This window comes from Poecilia formosa, unplaced genomic scaffold (assembly GCF_000485575.1).
Source record: "Poecilia formosa unplaced genomic scaffold, Poecilia_formosa-5.1.2 Scaffold20, whole genome shotgun sequence".
NCBI classification, from domain to species: domain Eukaryota; kingdom Metazoa; phylum Chordata; class Actinopteri; order Cyprinodontiformes; family Poeciliidae; genus Poecilia; species Poecilia formosa.
Window position 1 is genome coordinate 191,154 of NW_006799959.1, and position 24,603 is coordinate 215,756.

The following is a 24,603-nucleotide window of genomic DNA, read 5'->3' on the forward strand; positions in this document are numbered from 1 at the left end:
CAAGTGTTCCCATTTAGCATCATTGTTGACATGACAGCTTGCCTTAGTGCCAAGCAGGTGAGAAGGGCCAGTTACATGCTTCTCTGGCACTTTTCATTATCACCTGCACAAAAGCGGCGCTGAAAGACGGGGAGGAGGAGGAGAGGCGAACCCAGTAGTATCCCTGCACTTATTCATTACAGCCGAAGGCATCTGCATCATGCCAGGGTGTCAATAAAGTCGGCTGAAACTGGAGCTGATTTCTTGCTAAATTGCACCATTAGTCACAGGCGCATATTTCAGGATTAGCCAATCATACAGACGGTGATTGTTGCACCAGCAGGGGGATCTTTGAGCTCTCAAAGAAGGTTTCCGTCTTCTTTGTTTGGGAGTTTTTTAACACTGACCAAATGTAAAAGTCACTTTTCTCATCTTTTGCAATTTTCAAGCAAAAAAAGTGATATCAGTTTGAAAGATTGTATAAAAATGTTTTTGCGTTAGCTAATGCATTTAGAGAACAGTGATTGTATAAAACCTTTTAACTCCTGTTAAAAGTCTAAAGTTTTGAGGTCTACAAACATTATACGATCAGCTAGGATTATCAAAATTATGGCTATTTTTTTAATCCCATAACAATGTACAGAAACAACACTGAAGATTTTATCTTTGGACTTGAAGAGGAACAAGATCTAGCTTCAGATATCACACCTGGAAACTGGAGTTCAGGATGAAATCTGGGTTTGAACCTTCAGAGCCACATACAACAGTTACAAAGTCGGCCTTCTGTCACCTGAAGAACTTTTCCAGGATTAGAGGACTAAAGATCTAGAGAAACACCACAAATCTGGAACAAACTTCCAGAAAACAGCAAAACAGCTGAAACACTGAGTGTCTTTAAATCTAGACTAAACCTCACCTGCATAGAGCCGCATAATAACTGAAACATTGACCAACACATGTGATGTGTATGATTCTGATGATGTCACTCATCAAATTGTAATGTGTTGCTGGTTTCATAACTGTTTTCATATTTTTATGATGTAGAGCATGTTGAACTGCCCTGTTGCTACATAAATAACCTTGATTGATTGATTGAGACGGGAACGCTTTGCCTTTTTGTCACTGGGCGTTAGAGACCTGTTGTTTGAACAGGTTTGTACATTTGGCCGGTCCCTCCCCCAGCGGAGCGTGATCGGGTTTCTCCGTCGCTCTGAGGCGGTTGGAAGACAGCGTGACGCCCCGGCGCTGCTTAAGGTGACATTTGATAGAAGCCTTAATCGTTATTTTGGGGCAAAGCGAGCGAACGGCGCCCAGTCAGGCTGGATTCCCACTCTCGTTTTTTGCGTTGTTTGGATTAACACATTAATGCGTCACGTTAAATCTCTGCCACTGAAGGGAAATTTTCAGCACCCGGCTTTAGCTGCAAGACGAACTGCAGAGGTATAAGCCATCATTTTGCAACTCTATCTCGTTTGATTTCTCCCTCCAGTGAAAGGAAATAGTTCCCATTGAGCTCTGTGAAACAGCGAAACCATAACATTTGGTCAGTCTCTCGTGTGGTTTCAGGGGACAAAGCAAAATATCCCGACCAGAACAGGCTTCCACAGGCTCACAGCGCACAGTGAACTCCTGCTGAACTGCTGGTTAATGATTATAACCCTGATACATGCTGGTCTGTATTGTAAATGAGGGCACACTTAGGAAAACCACAGGGGCCTTGTTATGCTTTTGCTGTGTTCTTGCGGTCCACCTGTTCCCTCTTAAGTCATGTTAGCTGGGAAGATTTTAAAGGTAACACCCAGAGGTAAAAACGAAGGTGGCAGCAAGTTTCTGCCACAACCTGGAGTGGAAATATTAATCTCTTAACTCAGTTGCTTGACTTAATGAGAACAGTGGAGATGTTTGGTAAATGTGATAAAATAATGAACAACTCGGCGCGTTTTACGTTATTTACAGTTTATGAAAGTGTGGATTTGCTTTATAATGATGTCAAAAATTAAATTAAAAAATTGTTCTTCACTACCAAGTGTTGTAATTTAGAAACACAATAAGAGAAGAATACACTGAAAAAACATAAAATCTTACCAAGGATTTGTTTCTAGTGAAGATATCTGAGCACATTTGAATGAAGACAAAACTAAAAAGTAACAGGAGATTGTCTTAAGTAAATGATTCCTTAATGTTGATGAAAAAGTACTTGGACCATATTTGACTTATGGATAAAATGTCTTGTTATAAGCAAATTCATCTGAAAATGGAACTGGTACTTTTTCACAAATATTAAGGAAATATTGACTTAAAATGAGCTTTTATATCTTACTGAAAAGTTACTTATAAGTTAGTTTGGTCTGATTTCAAGTGTAGTATAATATTTGTACTAGAAATGAGACTAAAAATACTTGGTAAGATTTGGAGATTTTGCAGTGTAGATCTGAGTTGCTTTATCAGAAACAAGAAAATCATCTTCTGTTTGTCAAACCTATTCCTATCAGTTTTATTCATTTGCTGATTAAATTATTTTTTATTAAATAAAAAAATAACTGTTGACATGCAAGCAGAGTCATAAAAAACAAAGAACAGTTCTCACCAGCTGAGACTTGTTCAAAAGAATCAAATCACTTGTGAACGAAACAGTAATACTCGGTTTTATCCATCATTAGTTTTAACCACAATCCTTTGGTAAAACAGCTTCATGCGTCACACTTTGAGCTCACCTCATGGCAAATAAACAGTCGTTTGCATGTAGCACCTTGTAAACCACTAGGAGGCGCCCATGGACCACAGGTGTGAGAAAAACTGCACTGGGGCAACGTGGGATTCCTTCCCAATAACGTTCTGGTCCGTTCATTTGGCTACAATATAAAGTTTTTGTGTGTTTTTTTTTATATATGTTAATATCTCATTAGAGATGCATCTTATACAAATCTTTTTCTTTAGGATACAAATGCATCATACCTCTGCATAAGTTGTACAATGGCTACTGGAAAAGACAGAGGATTGTGTTGTTGACTTACTATTCAGAAACTATTTGCTCCATTCTTGTTGGCTGTGCAGGAGGCTCCACTTCTACTTTTCAAAGCATCTGCTTTCAGCCATTTTTACATGCGAGTGGAAAAGTTGTGATTATTTGCAGCTCATTTGGATTTAAAGTGACAAACTTAAAACAGCCAATTCTGAAAGGAGCTCCAGATTGAAATCTCATTCTCCAAGAATGATGTTATGCAAAAAATATAACAAACATGGACATGTTCATGATCTCCAAACAATATTTTTTTGGTCAAATAAAGCATTGAAAATGTATTCCTGCGATTTCTAAGTATCAACTGTACAGCTTTCAAAAAGAAAACGCTCCATGAGCTTTTCACTTGGCAATTTAATTCCTGTGAAACGCAATAAGGAAAGTTTGGTCTAGCAGGAACAGAGCAAAAGAAGTACAGAGTTACAAGACGGGACGGAGGTCGACAGCTAATAACCAGCAGTATCATCACACTCATTTCTAAGTGCTGACTTCTGCTTTCACTTTGGAAATATATGGGAAAAAATAGACCAAACAAGCCAGTCATGCCCCACTGAAGTTACAGAAGCTGATCTGTTTTCTTTCCTGTGATTAAATGTTCTTCACTGTCCTGACGATGCCAAGAAATTCCCACATTTAGCAGTCACTTCCTGTTGAATGGCATGGAAATCCCATCTGATCTGCCAACAAAGCAGCTCTGACCTGTCGAGGCACAGACCGAACTCTGCAGGTTTGTCTGAAATAAACGGATCAAATAAAGGATCTGTGCTATTATAAAATATGTCAAAATTATTGCACTGTTACTTATGTGAATGCAGAACTCTTTGCACAGAGCAAGACCGTATTTCTGACCACATCATCGTCATTTTTAGGCATATTGTCAAACTCCAAGCTGGATAAACGTGAATATTTAATTAATTTAATCACAGCAGCTGATCAGAGGAAGCAGAGAACCCAAAATTACACTCAAGTAAGAATAGCTTTTCTTCAACATATTTCAACTCAATTAAAAATAAAAAGAAGCCACCAAGAAATTACTCAAGTAGAAGTAAAAAAAAAAAAGTATTTGGTAAAAAGTTTACTGAAGTACTGAGGAAAAAATAATAAGTTTTAGCTGCCAAAAGAAGAATCAAGCAGGAATCCTTTATCTTCCAGTTCTGTTATGTTCCATAATGTTTTGGATTAGCAAAGAGCCCTGGAGGTGGTGATAATCAATCAAGTTTAATTATATAGCACATTTCAAGCAACAAGGCAGTTTAAAGTGCTTTACAGCATAGAAACAAAAACAAAAAGTCACAAAAGCAACATGCAGTCACCAGTTTGAGACCAAACATTACAGTTTGTGGGACGCATCATCAAAAACATCAACACACAAAATATGTTCCATTAATTACGGTTCATATGTAAACAGGTGGCTTTTCAGTCTTGATTTAAATGATTAATAAAAATAATCCTCAAAAAATAAGACTTGCCTAAGAATTGAGGACACAGTGTGCTAATCTCATAAATCCTTATTTTTATCCAGACATCCAGACGTTTTTCTAGTTTAATAATGTAACTGGAGTGGAGCCCCGGAACATCAGGGGTTTGGACCACGACCGCCTACGACTGTTTTTAGAAATCCTCCTCTAAAAACGCTCATAACTCTTTTAATAGCTCAAACACCAAACATACCTTTTCATGCTTTAATTAGCACAGCAGAAACCATCTTGGCGCCGCTGCAGAAGCTAACATCCACCGTCTTTCTTATTTCCAGTCTCGGGGATCACATGAACTCCAAATCACACTGATGCAGAGCAAAAAGCCGAACTCTGGTCCACCTAAAAACCGACGCCTCGGTTCGGTTTAAGTACAGTTCAAATGTGACCGGAGGCCGCACCAAAAGCAGGAAGTGAACTACAGCGCAGGGCATTCTGGGTAAACACAACCAAAACAAACGCGACTCTAGCACGAGCGGGAAAAATGGCTCGTCTTCTTTTATTAAAAAACAAAAGAGAAACCCTACAACCGCTCTAGCCTGACGCTACTCCATTTTGTTTAGAGTTTGTGAAGAAGAATGTTGCGTTCAGTGTCTTCTTCAGAAGTTGTTTCCTGCAGTGACTCTTGGTGCAGCGCCCCCTCAGGCGAGCAGGGGAACAGGGTTTGGCTTGTTTGACACGGTGCAGTGAGAAAACGACCCGCAGCAGCTGAAAATGAAACAAATGTATGGCCTCAATCGAACCGAGTCTTGCGGACTATCAGGTGTGAAGACAGCTTTAATCTCACTTCTGACTAGCAGACAAAAGGAGGGAGCTAAGATTAGCATGAAGACAAAAGTCTTCAGTCTGGTGCTTTGGTTTCAACTTGCCCTCTTCTTGAAGGATCATTTTGTTTACAGAAACTTTATAATTCATTTTATTTGTTTTTTCTCTCGTTCTATTTATTTATTTTGGACAATTAAAATGTCTTTGAGTTCCAGTGAGAATTTAAAGTTGCAGAATGTGTTCTTGCATTATTACTATGCGATCATCAGCATTCTATTACTTGAAAATGGTCTCAAAACAACAATATGATCGTCTATTGCAGCAACATTGTGACAGGCCTTGCAGGGTGTAAATAGTTTTGGGTTTAACTGTGACATGCCTGAGTTTAGGGCTGTGGGAGGAAGCCAGAGTACCTGGAGGGAACCCACCTGTTCCAGGCAGGAATGTCCTGACTGAGTCCAGGATCTTACTGCAGCGCTTACAACTGCAGCACGCTAACAACTGCAGCACCCTAACGACTGCAGCATCCTCTGAACTGCAGCACCCTAACGACTGCAGCATCCTCTGAACTGCAGCACCCTAACGACTGCAGCATCCTCTGAACTGCAGCACCCTAACGACTGCAGCATCCTCTGAACTGCCACTCAGGCTTTCAACAGAAAGAAACCTCTAAGTTTCTGTGAAAACTTTGCGACGTTTGTCTGAAATGTCCCAAAAATACTGAATTTCAAGTGTTTGTCTTTTTGTTGCTCAGTTTTATTGTCAGTTTTAACACATTTGACTTTCTTTCATCAAAGTTTTTCCTCTGGTTAGATCATTGTTCCCTCTTTGCTCCTTTGACTGCACATCAGATTCCTCCTGATGACTGCGCTGGGCCTCCTGCGCTCCTGGCAGCAGGCCAGGCCCGTCTACATTTCACTGATGGGCTCATACAGCAATTTGCCTGAACAAACTTATCCCAGCTGTACACTTAAAACCTCTGGAAAACACATCACTCTGACAATTTCAGGCATGTTTGGGTTTTCGGGTGGACTTTAAAGGGATGTTCCTTCCTGTAAGCTTGTGTTATTTGAGTCAAAATAAAAATAGAATCAAAGTGACTAATGTCGGCAGGCCTCACAAAGATGGCGTTCGGCTCATGTCTTTTCAGAAAAGAAACAGATTTGAGTGGAGACGTGTCAGGAGATGAATGGTGGAGCAACGCAGGCTTTGAATTCACTTTTTTTTTCACATAAGATGGAAGATGCATCTCCCCTCTGAAGGCTTGAAGAGTTTTAATTTTAAGTTTTTCTAAAAACGCATGCCTGCTCCTGCCTCTCACCCTTTGGCTGGTTTTGAGTTTAGGGCTTTGATTGAACTTAGTCTAAATGTAAGACTAGAGGTCTGTTTAGACGTCAAACATGGAAAAACCAGGGGATGTAACAGAAACATTTATGCTGCTTATGCTTTATTTGGTTTATTTTGCGGGGAATCTCTGGAAATCTTTTCCAAAAGTTTGCTTTTTAGCAAAAATGCTTAGTGAAAAACGTCCATGACCAGATTTTTACTGGGCTAACCCAACATGTCTGTCTGCAGACTTTGGGCCTTGTCCGTAGCTGATTAACCAAACAGATTTTTATGCGATTTGTCCTTTCATCCACACGTAATCTCTGTTTAATATCACTAAAAATGATTGATAATAAGACCTCCGGCCAAAGTGAAGATCTGAATTGTCCTTTGCGTTCAGAAGCCAGAGATTTAGTGGTAAACACATGACAGTCTGCAGTCCTGAGGAAAGATGGCTGCCATCAGAAAGCTGCTGATTTTTACATTTGTTCAGACGCATTTCACTTATTTTGCTATAAGCCCAAATGCTTCAATATGTTGAGCTGCAAAGGATAAAGAGTGATTGGAGGTCGGCTGTTCTCCACCAACTATCCACTCCAGTATGGAGGCTAAATGCTGTTCAGTCATCTGGCTTCATCAGTCGATTGTTAACTTTATTAACTTTATATTATATTTAAACGTAGTTCAGCCTCTGCCTGTTTAGTGGTTGTTGTGAAGGATTGTGATTGGCAGATACAGGTTTTATGTTTGCTCTACACTGCCCCCTATTGGTGTAGGATGGTTAAAACAACGCTCGGTGGTGTAGTTCAGTGGGTTTGTGTGGATGAAAACCTTTCATCAACCAATCAGGTGTGGATGAAGCTGTAGAGCACATCTCCCAGTCCTAAAGTCTCTCCACTGAGAGAAGAGACTTTAAATCACTGCTGACAGTTTATAAATCACTGACCGGCTTAAAGATCTGCTGTTGTCGTAGCAACCATCCAGGCCTTTCAGGTCTCCTGGTTCTGGTTCTGCTCTGCATCCAGAACCAGAACCAAACATAGAGAAGCAGCATTCAGCTTTTGTGCACCACACATCTGGAACAAACTTCCAGAAAACTGCAAAACAGCTGAAACACTGAGCTCCTTTAAATCTAGACTAAAACTCCTTGTTTTGAGCTGCTTTTGAACCATAAAAAATGAAACACTGACCAACTTATTTGATGTGTATTGATGATTTTAGTAACAGCACTCCTCCAAATATAATGTCTGTTCAATTGTTGACTGCATGGTGTTTTCTTTATAACTTTTTAATTTTGTGTTTTTATTATGTAAAGCACCTTGAACTGCCTTGCTGCTGAAATGTGTTATTCAAATAACTTGATTGATTGATTTTACAGAAACAAATATCTCGTTTGTCATCGTTTTACACCCGGCTGCGTGTGGACCGGGCCTTTCGATGAGGCAGCGAGCGTCCAGAGTTACCCTGTTCATGGAAAGGCTGCAGACGGAGGAGACGCAGTTTGAGCGAAGAAACAACCACAGACTTTTCACACAATTCTGTGAAAGCTTAGTGCCGAAACAAAACACGAGCCTGACAAAAATGTCACGCCAATCTGATGGTGAACAAGTCGTCACAAGATTCCTGTCCAGGGCTAGAAAGTTACAGCTCTGAAACAGAAAGGAGAAATGCCTTTTCAGTGGGTAATGGTGCAGAGGGGGTGGGATTTGTGTTGAGAAAGGCCTCAGAGTTGGGAGGCAGGACTTTTTGACAAGCGCTTTGTTAGCAGAGGAGTCACATATTAATTGTAGTGAAGGGCGGCTGCCACTCGCTGCCAGTGAGCTTTCCTCTGCAGCGCCAGGTGAAATACCACAGGCTCAAATTCAACATATAAACACTTTTCTTACGCATTGTTCTGCTAAAGTGAGTGTTGAGTCTCGAGTGAAAAGATGAAGGCTGACGAATCTGATCCAGTTTGTCAGAAACATGTCTGTCCACACCTGAGTAATGGCTTAAAGCCTTGAAAGCTGTCAAACTGCACAAGGCTGACTAAACATATATCATCCTCTGTTTACACACACGCTATTAAGACTGGTGTGCATTACAGCAAGTGGAAACCTGCGTACGATAAATCTAGCACGTTTTCAGAAGATCATGGAGGGAAAAATGATGATTATGAAACTGAAATAAACTTGTTTAGAATCTAAAATGTAGAGAAAAAAAGAAATGTGACTTCAGTAAAATCAGAGACAAGTCAAATCGGTTCAGAGAGATGAACAAAAATATAAAACCCAAAGTAGAGGTTTATAATTTTGACCTTACTTGACACATTGAGTTGTTTAAAATGCTTTTAATTATGCTTTCTATACTGTTATAGAAAGCATAACAGTTTCATACAAATCAAATTAGATTTTTTTTAATGATAATCACCAAATAGGTCTGGGAATCAAAAATTAGAAGCAGTAATTTGGGTTATTTAACCTGCAATAAGGTTAAATAACCCATAGTCTAATCCCCATATTTACCACTTCTAGCTATTGGCAAATGAATTTGCATATTAACTAAATATTTAGCTTCATGTTAATTATTTATCTGTAAGCTAGTTTACTTGCAAACTAAGTATTTAGCCCACTAACTAAATATTTAGCTTGGTGCTTCAGATTTAGCTTCTAACAAAATATTTAGTTTGCTAATTAAATATTTAATCTGGTGCTAAATATTTAGCTTAGAACTAAATATTTAACACCAAGCCAAATATTAAGTTAGTGAGCAATATAGTTTGATGCTAAACATTTAGTTTGAAACTGTGACATTTATAGAAGAATAAAAAATATGTTGAAAATATGACTGGAAAATAAACCCTGATTTTTTTTCTCTTATCGCAGCTAAATAACAAATTATTGCTGTTTATTTTTGTCTGTGTAACTTTACAAAGGGTGTGCTGTAAGGAAAGGTTGTTCTGGATCCGTCCTAATCCGACTTTATGTCTTCAGCTACTGTTTCCATTGTGTCTATGAAGCTCAGCACTGCCCCCTGTCAGTGTCGCATGGTACTTTTTATCACCCTCTGCACTTTCACTGCACTTTTATGTCCCATCAGAAACACTACATATGTCACACACACTCACTGAATATATTAGGCAGACTGGAACGATAGCAGGTAATCAAACTTAGCGACGTAAAGAGAGCCAGCAGGGAGCATGTGCTAACTTCCTGTATCAGTAATCCAGGTGAATTTCAGAGATTGTGGCCACAAACATTTTAAAATTATACAGGAAATAAATTTATGTACCCATCAAGTGGACAGAATGTCTCATTGTTAGTATTCTAACTTGTCAGGACGACAGGTGAGCACCGCCTCACCTGTCATCCTGTGTTTACGTCACTGGTACAAATGTAGCAGAGTTTACACGCAGGTCAAAACCCATGTGAAAAAAACACTGCAAAATACCTTCATCTATCACTTCTGTCATGTTGCTCAACACATCTTTTGTTGAAATCTTCCCCAGTTAAAAGACACTTTGCTTCTGTAATCAACAAAGAGTTTCAATTCACAACTGCTGGAACCACGTTTTCCCTTTATGCAGTCCTATAGCGAAGATAATTCAACGTTTACTGGTTCTAACAGATTATTTACACAAAGCTCCTCTTAATAGTCACAAAATATCACATTCTGGTTTGTTTGTTAATTTTGTACAAGCATCCAGGGGTGGGCAGCTCTCTGACGAACCTGTTGAGCTGTGATCTGTCTTGAAAACAATTTTTTAAAAATGGTTTTTCTGATATAAGAGGAAAAGAAAATGCTTCATAAAGATAAATGTGACCAAAAATCAGGTTGAAAATGTATCTTTTGACAGAAATTAATGACAATTGTCTGGTAAAATATCAAGCCAAGAAATAAAATGATGGTTTGCACGAGAAAGGCAGCGAAACATATCTGAGAGTTTTACATAAATTTTGAAGAACATTTAAAATATGTTTCTCTTTTATGTTTCCATGAAGATTTGTACGTGGTGTTCAATTTGTGAGCATGGCTGAAAGAAAGCAAGCGCTCTTCTAATCCTAAAGATTTACATATTTTGTAACTATTTAAAGTGATTTATTTTTACTCAGTTCATATTCAAGTCTTTCTCTCTTTACTCTCTCTCCTTTTTACAACAGTAGGATGAAAAGATCGACAGTCCAATCAAGGGATCGCTCCTGACAGGTGCTACTTCCTGTAGCCACAAGCTACGCTGCAGTGCTAACTCTGACTTTATATTAAAATAGCTGGAAATGTTTCTGGTGTTATAATTCTTTGCTGTTTCTCTAACAAAAACAACAACTGACTGTAAACAGGAAACTTCTGAGGGGTCAGATAAAGCATATTTAAACTGTTATGTTTCTGATTTCCTGAAGCCGCTAGCTCTGCTACGATGCTAACAGTCGCAGCAACAAATGGAGATTTGGTTTCAGCTACGTAATTTATAGTGATGTTTTTCTGTTAAATTCTGTAAACACATTTCTGTTGGCATTTCTACAGGAAAAAAATCGACTTTATTTGCTGCTTATTTATTTATTTTACAGTTAAGTTTCTACGCCTGCCACAAGAGGGAAGAAACTCCGTCAGTCTCCGCTTTATGTGTTCTTACATTCCTTTCTAAATAAATAATGCCTGGTTTTCTACACATCAGGTTAGAACAGAATATTTACATGTTAAAACCCTGGAATTGACAAAGAGTATTTTTCTTTTACCATGGCTGCATGATGTATTATAACAGCTGAAACTCTTGGAAAAGACGTCAGAAGATCTATGTCTTGGTTTGAGTTCTTCAGCCACTCTGTGGTGATTTGCTTATCTTACAGGTTGAATTTTACTCAAGATGAATGGTGAATGATGATGGATCGCCTTTTTATTTGCCAAGTATTTTTCTGAAAGTACCTACCAAACTGTTTCCAACACTTGCTTCACTGTGTAACTAAACCATATGGTGCTTCAAGTTAAGTTGAAACAAAACCTCACTTGTATTTTATGGGTATGAACTTGGAAAAAAAAAGAAATAGATGAGATCCAGGAGCACTATCATTGAATTTTGTTTGTGGAAAAAAAATCCATCCAAATCACCATACAAACCTCATACCACATATTAAAAGACAGCATTTTTCCCCTTCAGATACCTGATTCTCCAAATACAAACAGACATGTTGCCTCTTTTTTAAGTCCTTAACACCACTAACACCACTTCTGTGCATCTGTTTGAGATGAAGTGGACCTAACAGCTTACAGATGCTGACTGAGTGCTGACGATGGGCAGGTATTCAGGGCTGACTCCATCACCCCCCCATCGACTCACTGTGACAAGCCTAAAACACATGCTGGCTTTGAGCTTTCTGCTTCACTTCTGCTACAAGTTGAAAGGCCTGGAAACACATTTGGATAAAAAGGACCAAACTATCCAGTCTTGCTCTCTTTCATCTGTTTTCTCTGGTTCCATCGGGTTGTGAGAAAAGGACACAACTCAATTATAGACGCCAGTAAAGTTCCAGAAGCCGTTCTTTTCGTATACATGCCTTAAAATGTTGCAGCAAAATGCATTGAGTTACGTTGCTCATTCATTTTTTAAATTCAAATTTAGTAATTTTTATTTACTTGAGTAAAATATGTTGAAGGACTCTTACTTGAGTCCAGTTTTTGGGTACTTTAAGGACTTCTGACATTTTACTGCAGAAAGTTGTTAATTTCTAAATGATCTCTCACACTGTGTGCAGATATAGATCATATGGATTTGTTCTTTGTATAGCCTCTTTCAAAAAGAGGGTATTCTTAGTCATCTGTTAATATCTTGCTAGCTAGATAGCTGCATCTCTAACTAGCTACGTATAGCTAACCAGATCTAACAAGCTAGCTAGCTAGCTAGATAGCTTAATAGATATCCAAATTGGCTGATATATTACCTGGTCAAACATGGGGAAAAATTATTCTAAATAGCTAGATAGCGATCTAAATTTGGCTAACTAGATCCAGCTAGCCAACTAGCTAGATTGCTACCTAGTAAGATCTATATATCTAGCGATTTAGCTAGTTGGCTAGCTAGATCTAGATAGATAAAATCTGGCTCAGTCAATTCAGACTTAATTGTTTTAGTTATGAAAACTAAACATTAGATAAGAAAATAAGCATTACTTTGTATAAAGGATACAGAACAAGACTTGTTAAGCCATAAAAGGCTTAGTTGAAATTTTATTTTATCATCTGTTAATAATCAACATCTGTTATTATCTGTCAGAGAATATTATCAAGCAGGGTCATCATCGTTCTGCTGCTTTCTTTCAGCCACAGCCACCAGATGTCCAGCAGGTTGTAATATTAAACAGCAGGCTTTAACAGTGAATGGCAGGGCACCTGCAACAAAGGCAACTACAAAGAGGCTTGCTCTGACAGCGTTTCCTTTCTTCACAGCCTCCGACATGGCCCCCGCACCATCTTGGAAAAAGATCTCGGTGCTGTTGCTCTGGACCAGATGCCGGTCCCCGGAGAGTCCTCCGAAAGCAGCTTTTGCAAACATGGAGAAACTGAGGTGGAATGATAAAGGAAGGCACTGGACAACCGCCTGTAAATCTGCTTGAAGTGTTCCTTTCATGAGTCGCAGTTAAAGAGAGAAATAGCAAACACTTGTCAGAGCTTCAGGAGATCCAAAAAAACAACAAAAAAAGCCTGCAGCAATCTTTCAGACAGATGATTAGAAAGAGCTGGGTCCAGCAGCGCAAATATTAATCTTACAGCAAATTAAGCTCAGAAGTTTAAACTTGGATCCCAAATTACAAATTGGGGAATCACAAAAGTCTCATGTGTGTATATGGTCGCCAGATTAGGGATGGTTATTTATCGTATTATCATTTAACTCCTAATTCAATTATTTTTACCTTTTTCTTCACTGCAGAATCACCAAACCTTACCAAAAACTTTTACTCTTGTTTCTAGTCCAAGACAAAAATAATGAGACAAAATTTACTCATAAGTAACTTTACAGCAAGATATAAGAGCTTATTTTAATGAAATAATTCCTTAATGTTGCTGAAAATACGAGTTCCGTTGTCAGATAATAAAATTTTTTATAACAAGACAATTTCCCCATGTTGTAAGTGAAATAATCTGCCAATGGAGTTAGAATTTGGTTGCTAAGTAACGAGCTGGCTGGGCTCGGGTTGCTAGGTAACGAGCTGGCTGGGCTCGGGTTGCTAGGTAACGAGCTGGCTGGGCTCAGGTTGCTAGGTAACGACTTGAAATAAGTGAAATAGTCTGTCAATGCAATTAGAACTAGAACTAATTTTGCTTTTCAATAATATTAAGGATTTATTTACTTAAATCAATCTCCTATTTCTTGATGTTGTTAATTTTAGGTTAGTTTTGTCTTAATTCAAGTGTACTAATATATTTTCACTAAACCAGAAATCCTGGTAAGATTTTGTGTTTTTGCAGTGTTGACATTTCAAAAGTTGACTCAAAATTCTCTCGACAACTGAATGGAAACAAAGCTACTGTTTGTTACTGTGAAAATGAGGAAATGAAAATATTTAGATGCCAAAGTCATCAATTTAGCTCTTAGTTTTAGTTTTGGATTTTAGTTCAATTTGATAAATATTTAAAATGTCATGAAATTTATATTGAAAAGTTGGCATTTAGTTATGAAATCTTTTGATTAGGATACAAACACTGTAACATTCCAGATGCTGTTTGTTTGATCTTTTTCCCAGTATTGGCAGTTTGGTAAGACTATTTTACTATTTTTTTATATTTGTGCAATTCTGGAGAATATTAGTCTAATGAGAGCTGATACAGGCCTGTCGCAATGCAAACATCTTCTTTTAAACCTAAACCTGGCAGGGTGTATTTCTATCGCAGTCAAAAACTTGATGACAAAGTTTTCAGTCTGGTGTTTTGGTCTCTAGCAGTCCTTTGTTTGAAGGACAATTTAGTTTACATTACAAAATATTTTATTTATTGTTTCTGTTGTTTTGTTTATTTATTTTGAATATTTAAAATGTCTTCCAGTTCCAGTGTTAAATGTTCATCAGAATTTAAAGTTTATTGATCTTTGAGAATGTGTTCTTGCATTATTATTATGTCATTACCTGTATATTACTTGAAAATGGTCACAAAAAACAATAACTTCTGGGACAATCTATCATCAAGTAAAATGTGTTATTGTGACAGGCCTTTCTGAGAATACACTAAATTGAAGTTATTTAGAGAAACCAAAGACAGATTTTCAGCAGAGGTGTAGAAAATACCACTTTTCAAATCTACCATCGGTAAACTGTTTTTTGTTTTAACCAACATCCTTTTAGCTGCAGGATATAAAACTAAAGATTCAAACATTCCTCAAGGCAAAATGGAAACTGGAGCGTAAGTCAGCTTATAATAATTCTTGCTAATATCAGTCATAAACTATACACTAAATGTATAAAGGATTGTGAAACAGACTCAAACAGTGTGAACTGTCGTATGTTAAACAAGCTCCTCATGACCAGCATGCTGCCTGTCTCTGCTGTTTAAACAGTCACTTCATCATCAAACCCAGGGAAAAATAATAAGTACACCGCAATCTGAGCATTGGTTATTCAAATGGGAAGCTCAGGTGACACAGAGAAAAGCAAACAGCATGCTGCCAAATGTGGCACATGTAAAACTAATTATAGCACACCTTTTGTTTGCTCACACCTGCAGATTAGCGCGCGGCTCATCCATCAATGTCTGTTTCTGTATGTCTGTCAGAGACACAACATGTTTGAAAGAGAATAATCAAAAAAGATGAAATCATTTCATAACTTCATTAACACGTAATATAAAATAATTTAATTTTGTTGTTCTTTCTAATAATTTAAATCAGGAATAACAGATTCATTTTACAACAAATATGTAATTCTTTCTTTTATCACAAATGTTTTAGTTTTGTCTGATGGGAGACAAACAGGTTTTTATTAGTGATTATATCATTTATAGCTACCATGAATGTAGTTTCCATTCATTCTTCTGGAATAGAAATTGCTTTTATTATTCTTTCCTTTTGTACATAAGTAGGAAAGAAAGTTTTCTAAATAAACACAATATATGTATATTTAAGGTGATTTAAGTACACCCCTCAAATATTTTAGAATGTATAATAATGTAAATGTACTGAAGGTAAAAAATAATGAGATTGTTATGAACAAGGACCAATGTTATTTTAAAAACTTTATGCTAAAATCTGTCAGTTATTGTTGTACAGAATCAGAAATTTGTCCCTTCACAGTCAAAGTAACATTTTGAAACATTTATGAAACATTGATGAATACATTTGAATATACTTGACATATATTTAAAAATTATTTTGATTTTACACAACTAAGCAATCAACTGGAAATCACCAAACCACATGCCAGTGTGCTGCAATAAAAATAAAAGTTTTGTTTGCATTTTGCCAAAAATATAATTTGCACTGAATATTTTTAGTGGTTAAAAAGTGTAAACTTAAAATGCAGTCACTTAATAAAAAACACAATTTTGAGTTGATTTGTTCAGGTTTCACATGAATAAAACAGGATTTTGGAAGGAGAATACGCCGTCTTTGTACCTGAATGTTCCATTGTTCAACCCGTCCATTAAAAAAGGCCGGTTCCCTTTGAATAAAATGTCATGCCATTGACTTCCCGGAGACTTTTTACGGCACGTTTCAAGGTGAATGGAAGCCGCAACCACTAGTCCTTTCACTGACAAATGACTGCGGCCAAGCCCTTTCCTGGCTCTGCGACTCTAAAGACGCCGGCGGCTGCAACCGCGAAGTTGATTCGATTTGTTTACTTTGGGACAAATTTACATTTGGGAACCCTCTGTGCATCCTTTCTGTAGATACATAAGAAAGAAGAGAATTGTTAAGGAGGGGAAGTTAAGATCAAAGTTCAAATGAGCTTTGGTCATTGACCTGTGAGTTTAATCAAATGAGGTTGGTGAAGCCTTTGAGTGTCTTCCCAGGTCATCCCAGAGTCACCACTCATCCACAACGCACACATACCAAACTATGACGCATTGCAAATCCTTCTGACTGAATTTTAAAAAATAAGTTCCGCTCATCTTGCTGCAAATGCACCTTTTTCACTTTAAATAAAGGTAACTTATGACAGCACATGTTTACACAAAAGGTATTTCTCAGAGTGAATGATGAGAAATATTTTGAATACACATTTCTTTAAGCTAACCAACATGATTTGATTTATTTGAATGAGGTACACTCGATGTCAATGCAAACAAATATTGAGCTGCGGGGAAAAAAACAGGATAATGATGATAATAATAATAATTATACGACTGTTGAGGTTTAACAAACAAATATTCAGTGAAAACAGCTTTATCTTTTCATAATGAAATCAAAACACAGTTTCTGATGTCAAAATGATGCAAATAAAGTTTTGCTAAACTTGTGTTTCATTTGCATGCCGAGCCTCTGCAACTCCACAATGCTATAATCAGACTTACTGATATGTAAATACCAGCTACATAGTTTCAGACTCAGCTCTTGTTTGTTTTGAGCTCAGGTGCGTGTTATTCATAAAGACTTGGTATTAAACTCCAGAGCTGCACGAAACCCATTTTTACTGCGACAACTGTGGATCAGGGCTGCCATCTAGTGTTCATTTAACGAAATGCCTACAGAAACTAGAACGCGCCACATTTAACCTAAGATACATTCACTAACAAAACTTCACCTTTGACGACAAACAGTATGGCAATGAAAGCACAAATTTAATCTAATTATTATTTCTTAAGACCAATAAAACTTGAAATTTAAGATTTTTAATCCAGAAATACCTACAAAAAATATGTTAGTGTTTGGAAGTATGAGCTGGTGTCTGGTTATGCTGGGAAATTAAATTTGAAGTTTGTTAGTAGAAGGAAGCGAGAAGTGAGCAACACTGCAGCCCTTTTCATATGAAACCAATATCTGACTTTTTCACAGCAGAATGAACCAGTTCTGATCTTTTCACACCCAAAAACATCCAACCTGTGCCATTCATATGGAACTAATTCAGAAGCGGTCGGATTTAATTAGTAGTGAGAACAACTATGCAAACAAACAAAAAAAGGATTTCAGTAAAAAAAAAAAAAGAAAAAAAAAAGAAGCAAAAAACAGCTAGACATGAACAACATGTCTTGTTCACAAGACATGTTGTGAACACCTTAGAATGGTTTAATGCTTTAATGCTTTAATGGTTCAATCCATATCTTCAGTTAAACCTCTTCTGAGGTTTTGACAATAGCCTCAAGGGTAATGTTTTCTGTGTTGTTTCTGCATTTTTTCCTTCCACTCAACTTCCAACTGATATGGATATGGCGTTTTGTGAACATCCAGCTGGTTAAACAATGATATTAAAAAAAAATAATAATAATAATCACAACTGTAAAGTCAGTAGTTTTCCACGAGATTGAAAGGGCCATAGCATAATTCCTGTCAATCAATGAAACTTCAGTTGGGTCAATTTTGGATTATTTCTTACTTTAATAAATACAGCTAATTATCAAAATTAGCAATAAAATAAACATTTGAATTGCCATATGATGGGTAGGGTTTATACCACCACTCGCTTAAAGGATGTGAAAGACAACAGATGAACTTGAATAACTATACATAGTTATTGTGTAATGAGTCTGCATAAGAGTTTCACGTGTTGAATATAAATACTGAAAAAAATCTTAGTACCTTTTTGAGAGCCAAACGAGTGTAAACAGAAAAAGTAGATCCAGATCTCAGAAAAGAGCCCTAATTCCCAATAATAAGTGGCAATAAAGTAGGCATACGCCCCATATAAACAAAACAAAGACTGACTGATATTCACCCAATCACCAGCCTCGGGAGGCGGAACTTCCGGTGACATTGACAAATCAGTGTCGGCGAGGCGAGACGAGAGCAAACTGAATATGACAGCAAAACAACACCGAGGGGGAGTGAACTTCTAGACACCCGTCATATTTCTGAAGAAACGTTACAGTAATCCCTTCTAACAGTGTGCGGTTACACAACAACTGAAAGGTAAAATAATTCACGTCGCTTTTTTCCCTAATCTTTACGCTTTTCTAATAACTCTGCTTGGTGTTTAACTGTCCAAACTTTGTGACACGGAACACATCACAGGGTAGCAGTCCGAAACGACAGCTAGCAGGCTAAGCTAGCTAGCTGTTAGCTAAGTTCTCGCTCGAGCCAAACAAACACCTTTAAAATCGCCTCAATTATTTGCTCTGCGAGCCCTCATCTTTCTGAGCGTCGTATTTAACTTGCATTAAGTCTCTAAAGGTGCTGGCATGACGCTGACAAAAGCCCGACTTTCATCTTTAGTTTGATTTTTGTCTTGCACATGATGGCCACCAGTTTTTTAGGGGAAGCCATGATGATCCAATCAGAGTCGCTTCTTCTTCATGGTAATAGTTCACCAGCTAACGGTCACGTAACAGTACAGGAATGTCTCAGAGATCCCGTTGTGTGTTTAACTTTAAGCTTTATATTTTGGTATTGCGCTAGGCAATACCAGTGTGCATTTCAGTCCGATAACCAATAAAACATTGAACTATGCGTCTGTTATGTATGTTGCTGTTAACCTGGACGTACTCCTTCATCGGGGATGTCATTTTTACACTGTACCGAAAAATCTGTTTTCAGTATTGACAGCTTATTTAAAACAATAACATTTTATCAGGAAAAGATAGCAATAAACATTATACATGACTTCATATCGGCTTTTAATTAAATGTTTCCTATGTTGTATTTTTCTAGGTAGCTTTATAGCATGGGCGGTTCTAGACGGGGTAAAGAGGGGCCAATGCCCCATAGAACTGTACTGAAAAGATAAGACTAAATCTGTTATGACTAATAATCCTCTTGGATCAAATTAAAATTTTCACCTTCACAGTTTTAGTTTAACCATGAATCACAGATTAAGGTTTTGTACTTTTAGCTGTACTGAAATAGGATGACAGTTTTCATCTGCCAGATCAGGAATCTGCAATTTGCAGTTCTGAAACTGAAACACTGCCTGTTTTTTTTTCCTGTTGTAATTTTTGTTTCATTATTTTTCTTCTGTGCTCCCACAAAAGACAAAGCAAGACAAAAACAAAACAAACAAAAAACCCCAAAACAAATTAATTTCATTTCATTTCAGCTACACAAAAACACATAACTGGCTCCACACTATGATTTGTTTTAAACTGAACACAAATAGTCAAAATGAAAACCTTTTCTGATTTCACACAATTTTAGAAGGAGAAATTAGAGCAGTCAGGTTCCTACGATCAAATAACTTGAATTACTGATCACCGGTTGTCATAATAACCAGAGTTTTGCCAGTTTCAGAGTTTCCCCCACAAAAGTTACAAAGTCCGGTAAGGACGACTGCCCACCATGTTTCTGAGTTAAAAGGTGTTTCCAGTTGACGGCAAATTTTGAAAATATCACTAGTTAATTATGTGTAATTGGAAGACATTATATGATCAATCTTTAACGTTTTAAAAAATGACAAACATAAAAAATGCAAACAAAATAAATATAATTTTTTGCACTTCTGTTGTACAGGACATTTTTTGTCCTGTAGCTGCGGCTTGTCACTTTATTCACTGAAGTTGTTGGCATGTAAACCAGTAAAGACAGGAAGTGGTTACAGAGTTCAAATGAAAAAAAAGACTCCTTACCTGATGTGATCATATACTGACCGTACTACGTTGCCATGTTGTTTCCAACCATTTCACTATTACTGGTGTATAAAAAACTTATAATAAATTAACAAACAATGCTTAGCCTGGCAGGAGCACAAGAAAAGCCTGACAGCCCGCCAGGCTTATGATACCTTGGGATGACCTTGAATTTGCTGCTCTGTAGCACAAGTGGGTGATCACCAACTAAGATAGAAGAACATCAGTTATGTTGTTGTTGTTATTGTTGTCCACTATGGAAGAGGTTTAAGGTGATTTTCAAACTATTTTAAAGTATTTGGAAGCTTAGCAAAACTGCCATTAGAAGACTAATTCCCAGTTCCATCACAATATTTGAATATCTAAAGATATGTTTTTAAACATATCTGATATTATAAAAGGTTAAAATGAAATGGTACATGTAAAATGTTTTCCTTTTCTTTGTTTCCCGTCGTTGTTCACCTGATCTAAAATCCAGTGCTTGTTGTTTATCCCCCCTCAGCTGACTGGTGTCCTCTCAGTCCAGTAGATGTCCACGCCGTCAGACACGTCAGGTGGCATGTCCCATCCTGGCCCGTCACCAGGGGCAGGCCTGTCCCCAGGGCCCATCTTGGGCCCCAGCCCCGGACCCGACCCCTCACCAGGTTCTGTTCACAGCATGATGGGCCCCAGTCCTGGACCAGGAACACCCAACGCACCGCATGGCATGCAGGCCCAGGGACAAAGCGATTACTCTCAGGACAACATGTATCCTATGCATAAGGTCGGCTGTCCCTGCTACTGCCTCACAGAGAGTTTAACACTTCTTTGTTGTTGCACTGACAAAACTTCTGAAGCAAATTCAAGTTATCTGGATGCAATTTATTTTTCTAAGTTTAATAAAGTAAAATTTTCTGCTAAATTAGATTTTTATCAAGTGATCGTTGCCACTTCTATTCAATAATACTTTATTTATCCCAAAGGGAAGCTAAATGTTGTAATTCATAACAGCCAAGTGTCTTTAAAAGAGTTGTCATAGACGGTGATGCTGTAGGCAGGAAGGTTCTCCAGTAGCAGTCAGTCTTGCAACAAATCTGAACATGCCTCTGACTGAAGACAGTTGTTTCTGCTTCTCCCTCTGCTCTGCATTCATGAAATCTCCTTTTCAACTCCTCTGGGATTTGGGGTTGTAGTTCAGATATTATGTGAAACTTTGAGACACTAATTAGCTGCTCAAGGTAGTAAAAATAATACTTTGCTGCTATGGTTACAAATCATAATAAATGTAAAAAGTAATAAAAAGTAAGAGCAAAAGACCTACCAGCTGCAAAAGCAGAGATATTCATTGTAAAAGAAAAAAATCAACCCCAATCAAAACAGCTAAAACAAAAGCTATAAAAAATGTGTTAATATATTTACTACCAGTCAGATTTATCCAGCAGAGCAAACAGGAAGAGCAGCATGACCAAGTCTCCTGTTTCTCTGTCTTGTTTCAGCCCATGGAGGCGGCCATGAATGATAAGACGATGGCCGAGGCGATGCATTTCGGTCACATGAAAGGTGTCGGCATGCGATCCCTGCACAGTGGCATGGGGCCTCCTCAGAGCCCGATGGACCAGCACAGCCAAGGTGAAGCTCTGGGCGGAAAATTCAAATAAATATTCAAAGTTGAGCTTTTTTTTGACGCCATCATCCAGTTTTCAGTGATAAAAGCTGTGAATTATCTAGAAGAAATGACAACTAATAATCCAAAACTGAGAAAGCAAAGCTTATTATTATTATTAAAAAATAAATATAAGTCTTTACACCTCTTGAAATTAAACAACCACAATTTTAATGGTGTTTTATGGGAGAAACCAACACAGTTCATGGAAGCTACATGATTAATGCTTTTATAAGAGTGACTAGCATTTGTGTTTTTCATCTTTTACTACTAGTACTTTTTTAAATCAATACTATGAGATTAGTAACTTAAAACCAGCTTCTGTTTCTTGCTGAAAAGTTAGTAGTAAGTTAGTTTTGTCTTATTCTGAGTGTAATGAGATATTTGCACCTGAAATTGGACAAAAATACTTGGTAAGATTTTGTGTTTTTTCAGTGAACAGAAATAAATACATTTATATATCTAACAAAATATTTAAACATCTTGGCAGATGTCTGTTGATCTGTCACCAAACAGAAGTAAAATACAAATTTCATGCTGATGGTTGTGAATTTTCTGAAATATTAAACCTTTGGGGGGTTTGTGGGGTTAGGATACATGTCTCCACATCCATCTCCAATGGGAATCCATGAGCATGCCTCCAGCCCCATGTCTGGAGGTGGAGGCGGGCCGACCCCGCCCCACATGCCTCCATCCCAGCCCGGCCCCATGATGTCCATGGACCCTCAGGGAGGCATGGCCACCATGTCGGGGATGGGCCAGCCGGGGCGCGGCCCCTCTTCCTTCAGCCCCGTCCAGCTGCAGCAGCTCAGGGCGCAGATCCTGGCCTATAAGATCCTGGCCCGTGGGCAGCCGCTGCCCGAGAACCTCCAGCTGGCTGTTCAGGGCAAAAGGAGCCTACCCACGATGCAACAGCAGCAGCAGGCGCCGCTGCCGCCGCAGCAACAGCCACAACAACCACAGCAGCAGCAGCAGCCGCCGCCACCGCAGCAGCAAGCATCTGGTGCTAGCCCGTACAGGCCCTCAGGTAGGAACCAAACGGGATAATATGACTGTTTTCTGGCCGATCCCCGATCACCAAACCTCATCCGCCGATTCTGATTTTGGCTGATACCAGTTTTTTGTCTGAAATGTTGCAAAATCTAACAAGAAAGTTGCTGAATTGGCAACAGTGAAAGTGACTGCCTGCAAACATGCAACATGCAGACCTGACCTGGTGGACCGGTCCGTCAGTCAAACCTCTCACTGCAGAGCAGAAGAGACGGCGCCTGATTTTTAGACCTTTGCCGAGGTGGACATGACTGGACATGTAAATATCAGCTGGTCACCCAAAATTAAGGAAATAGTCGCTGATAAATTGGCCGACCGATAAGCTGGTGCACACATGATCAAGTGCCAACATTACACATCAAAATGTTGGTTGGTGTTTCATTAATTATGGTTCAGAAGCAACTTTAACCAGATTTAAAGGAACTCAGTGTTTCAGCTGTTCTGCAGTTTTCTGGAAGTTTGTAAATGATACAAATACTCGCAAATGCATGCAATAATAAAAAACATAAGTAAATAAAGTAAGTTTTAATACATATGGCTACAACTGATAGCTTTTTGGGTATTTTTACATCTCCAGCATTTATTTTAAAAGTCAGAAAGCCTCTCCTGGTTGTTGCTGTTTTCTTCAGCCCACCTTGACATTTTCAGAAAACTTGTACAGTTGCATGTTGGATCTAACTGGTTATGTCTGACAGGAATGTCGATGGCTCCCATGAGCGGCCCCCAATCGAGCCCCTGCCCAACACCAGCACTGCAAGGACACAATCAGAGCACCGGACCCAAGCCTTGGACTGACGGTGAGTCCTCAGGCTGACGCCTGAGTCGGTTTCTGCTCCAGCCTCAGCAGCTTCTAACTTTTATAAGCAACATGTTTGTCAAATATTTGTTAAAACTGTCACTTTGTCTTGCCGGTATAATGTGAAACAGAAAAGCTCCTTCACCGGCACATCATGTACATGCTAAAGATTAGCGAAGGATAAGATCATTAAAAGTCTTATGTTTTTTTCCAGGTCAAGCTAGTGACAATCAAGCACAGAAGCACCTCACCCCGGTCCCCAGTGGCCGCCCGTCTCCCGCTCCCCCCCAGGCGCCTGTAGGGGCCCCGGGCCCCGTCCCGGGGAGTTCAGGGGCCGTTCACCCTCCAGGGCAGCAGGTGTCGCCCATGGTCCAAATGCAGCAGAAGCAGAACCGGATCACTCCGGTCCAGAAGCCCCAGGGGTTGGACCCGGTGGGAATCCTGCAGGAGAGAGAGTTCAGGTAGAGTTTGGACCAGAACCACAGGGTCACTGTTCTCACTTTTCTTGGGAACAAAAATATAAAATATCACATTTTATTTTATTTTTTTATAGTCTAAAACGTGAAAACTGAAAATGAAGTTGGAGATCTGGAACAAGGCTTCTGTCTTTCCACACTGATAGAGTTCTGGTTTTAAACTCAGAGAATGAGCAGCACTGAAATGCATTAAATTCATTAAAACTTATTCAAATGCATTTCTGTGAGGTGTAGCTGTTTATCAGAGGAATTAAATTCTCTGGAGTTTAAACTGAAATAGTTGAAAATAAATCACAAAAAAATCTGTGTCCCTTCAACCTGATGGAGGTGAAGTGTCTGGTGGAGGTTCTGTTCGGTCTGAATTTGGATAAGTGCTTATAAACAGTTAATTTACTATTCAGTCA

The 24,603-nt window shown here is 38.5% G+C and overlaps 1 protein-coding gene and 1 long non-coding RNA gene across 2 annotated transcripts in view; one reads left to right on the forward strand and one right to left on the reverse strand.

Moving 5' to 3' along the window:
- LOC103134866 (uncharacterized) overlaps positions 1-5,026 on the reverse strand; it is a 28,621-nt gene extending 23,595 nt beyond the window's left edge. The window contains exon 1 of the long non-coding RNA XR_001661547.1: positions 4,670-5,026. This is a non-coding gene — a long non-coding RNA (uncharacterized LOC103134866). The remainder of the gene's footprint in view (positions 1-4,669) is intronic.
- A 13,432-nt stretch (positions 5,027-18,458) lies between these two features.
- smarca2 (SWI/SNF related BAF chromatin remodeling complex subunit ATPase 2) overlaps positions 18,459-24,603 on the forward strand; it is a 42,446-nt gene continuing 36,301 nt past the window's right edge. Inside the window, exons 1-6 of the mRNA XM_007547345.2 lie at positions 18,459-18,586; positions 20,738-20,998; positions 21,711-21,843; positions 22,470-22,904; positions 23,623-23,724; positions 23,938-24,184. Of these exons, the coding sequence (XP_007547407.1) occupies positions 20,765-20,998; positions 21,711-21,843; positions 22,470-22,904; positions 23,623-23,724; positions 23,938-24,184 (1,151 nt within the window). The 5' untranslated portion in view covers positions 18,459-18,586; positions 20,738-20,764. The remainder of the gene's footprint in view (positions 18,587-20,737; positions 20,999-21,710; positions 21,844-22,469; positions 22,905-23,622; positions 23,725-23,937; positions 24,185-24,603) is intronic.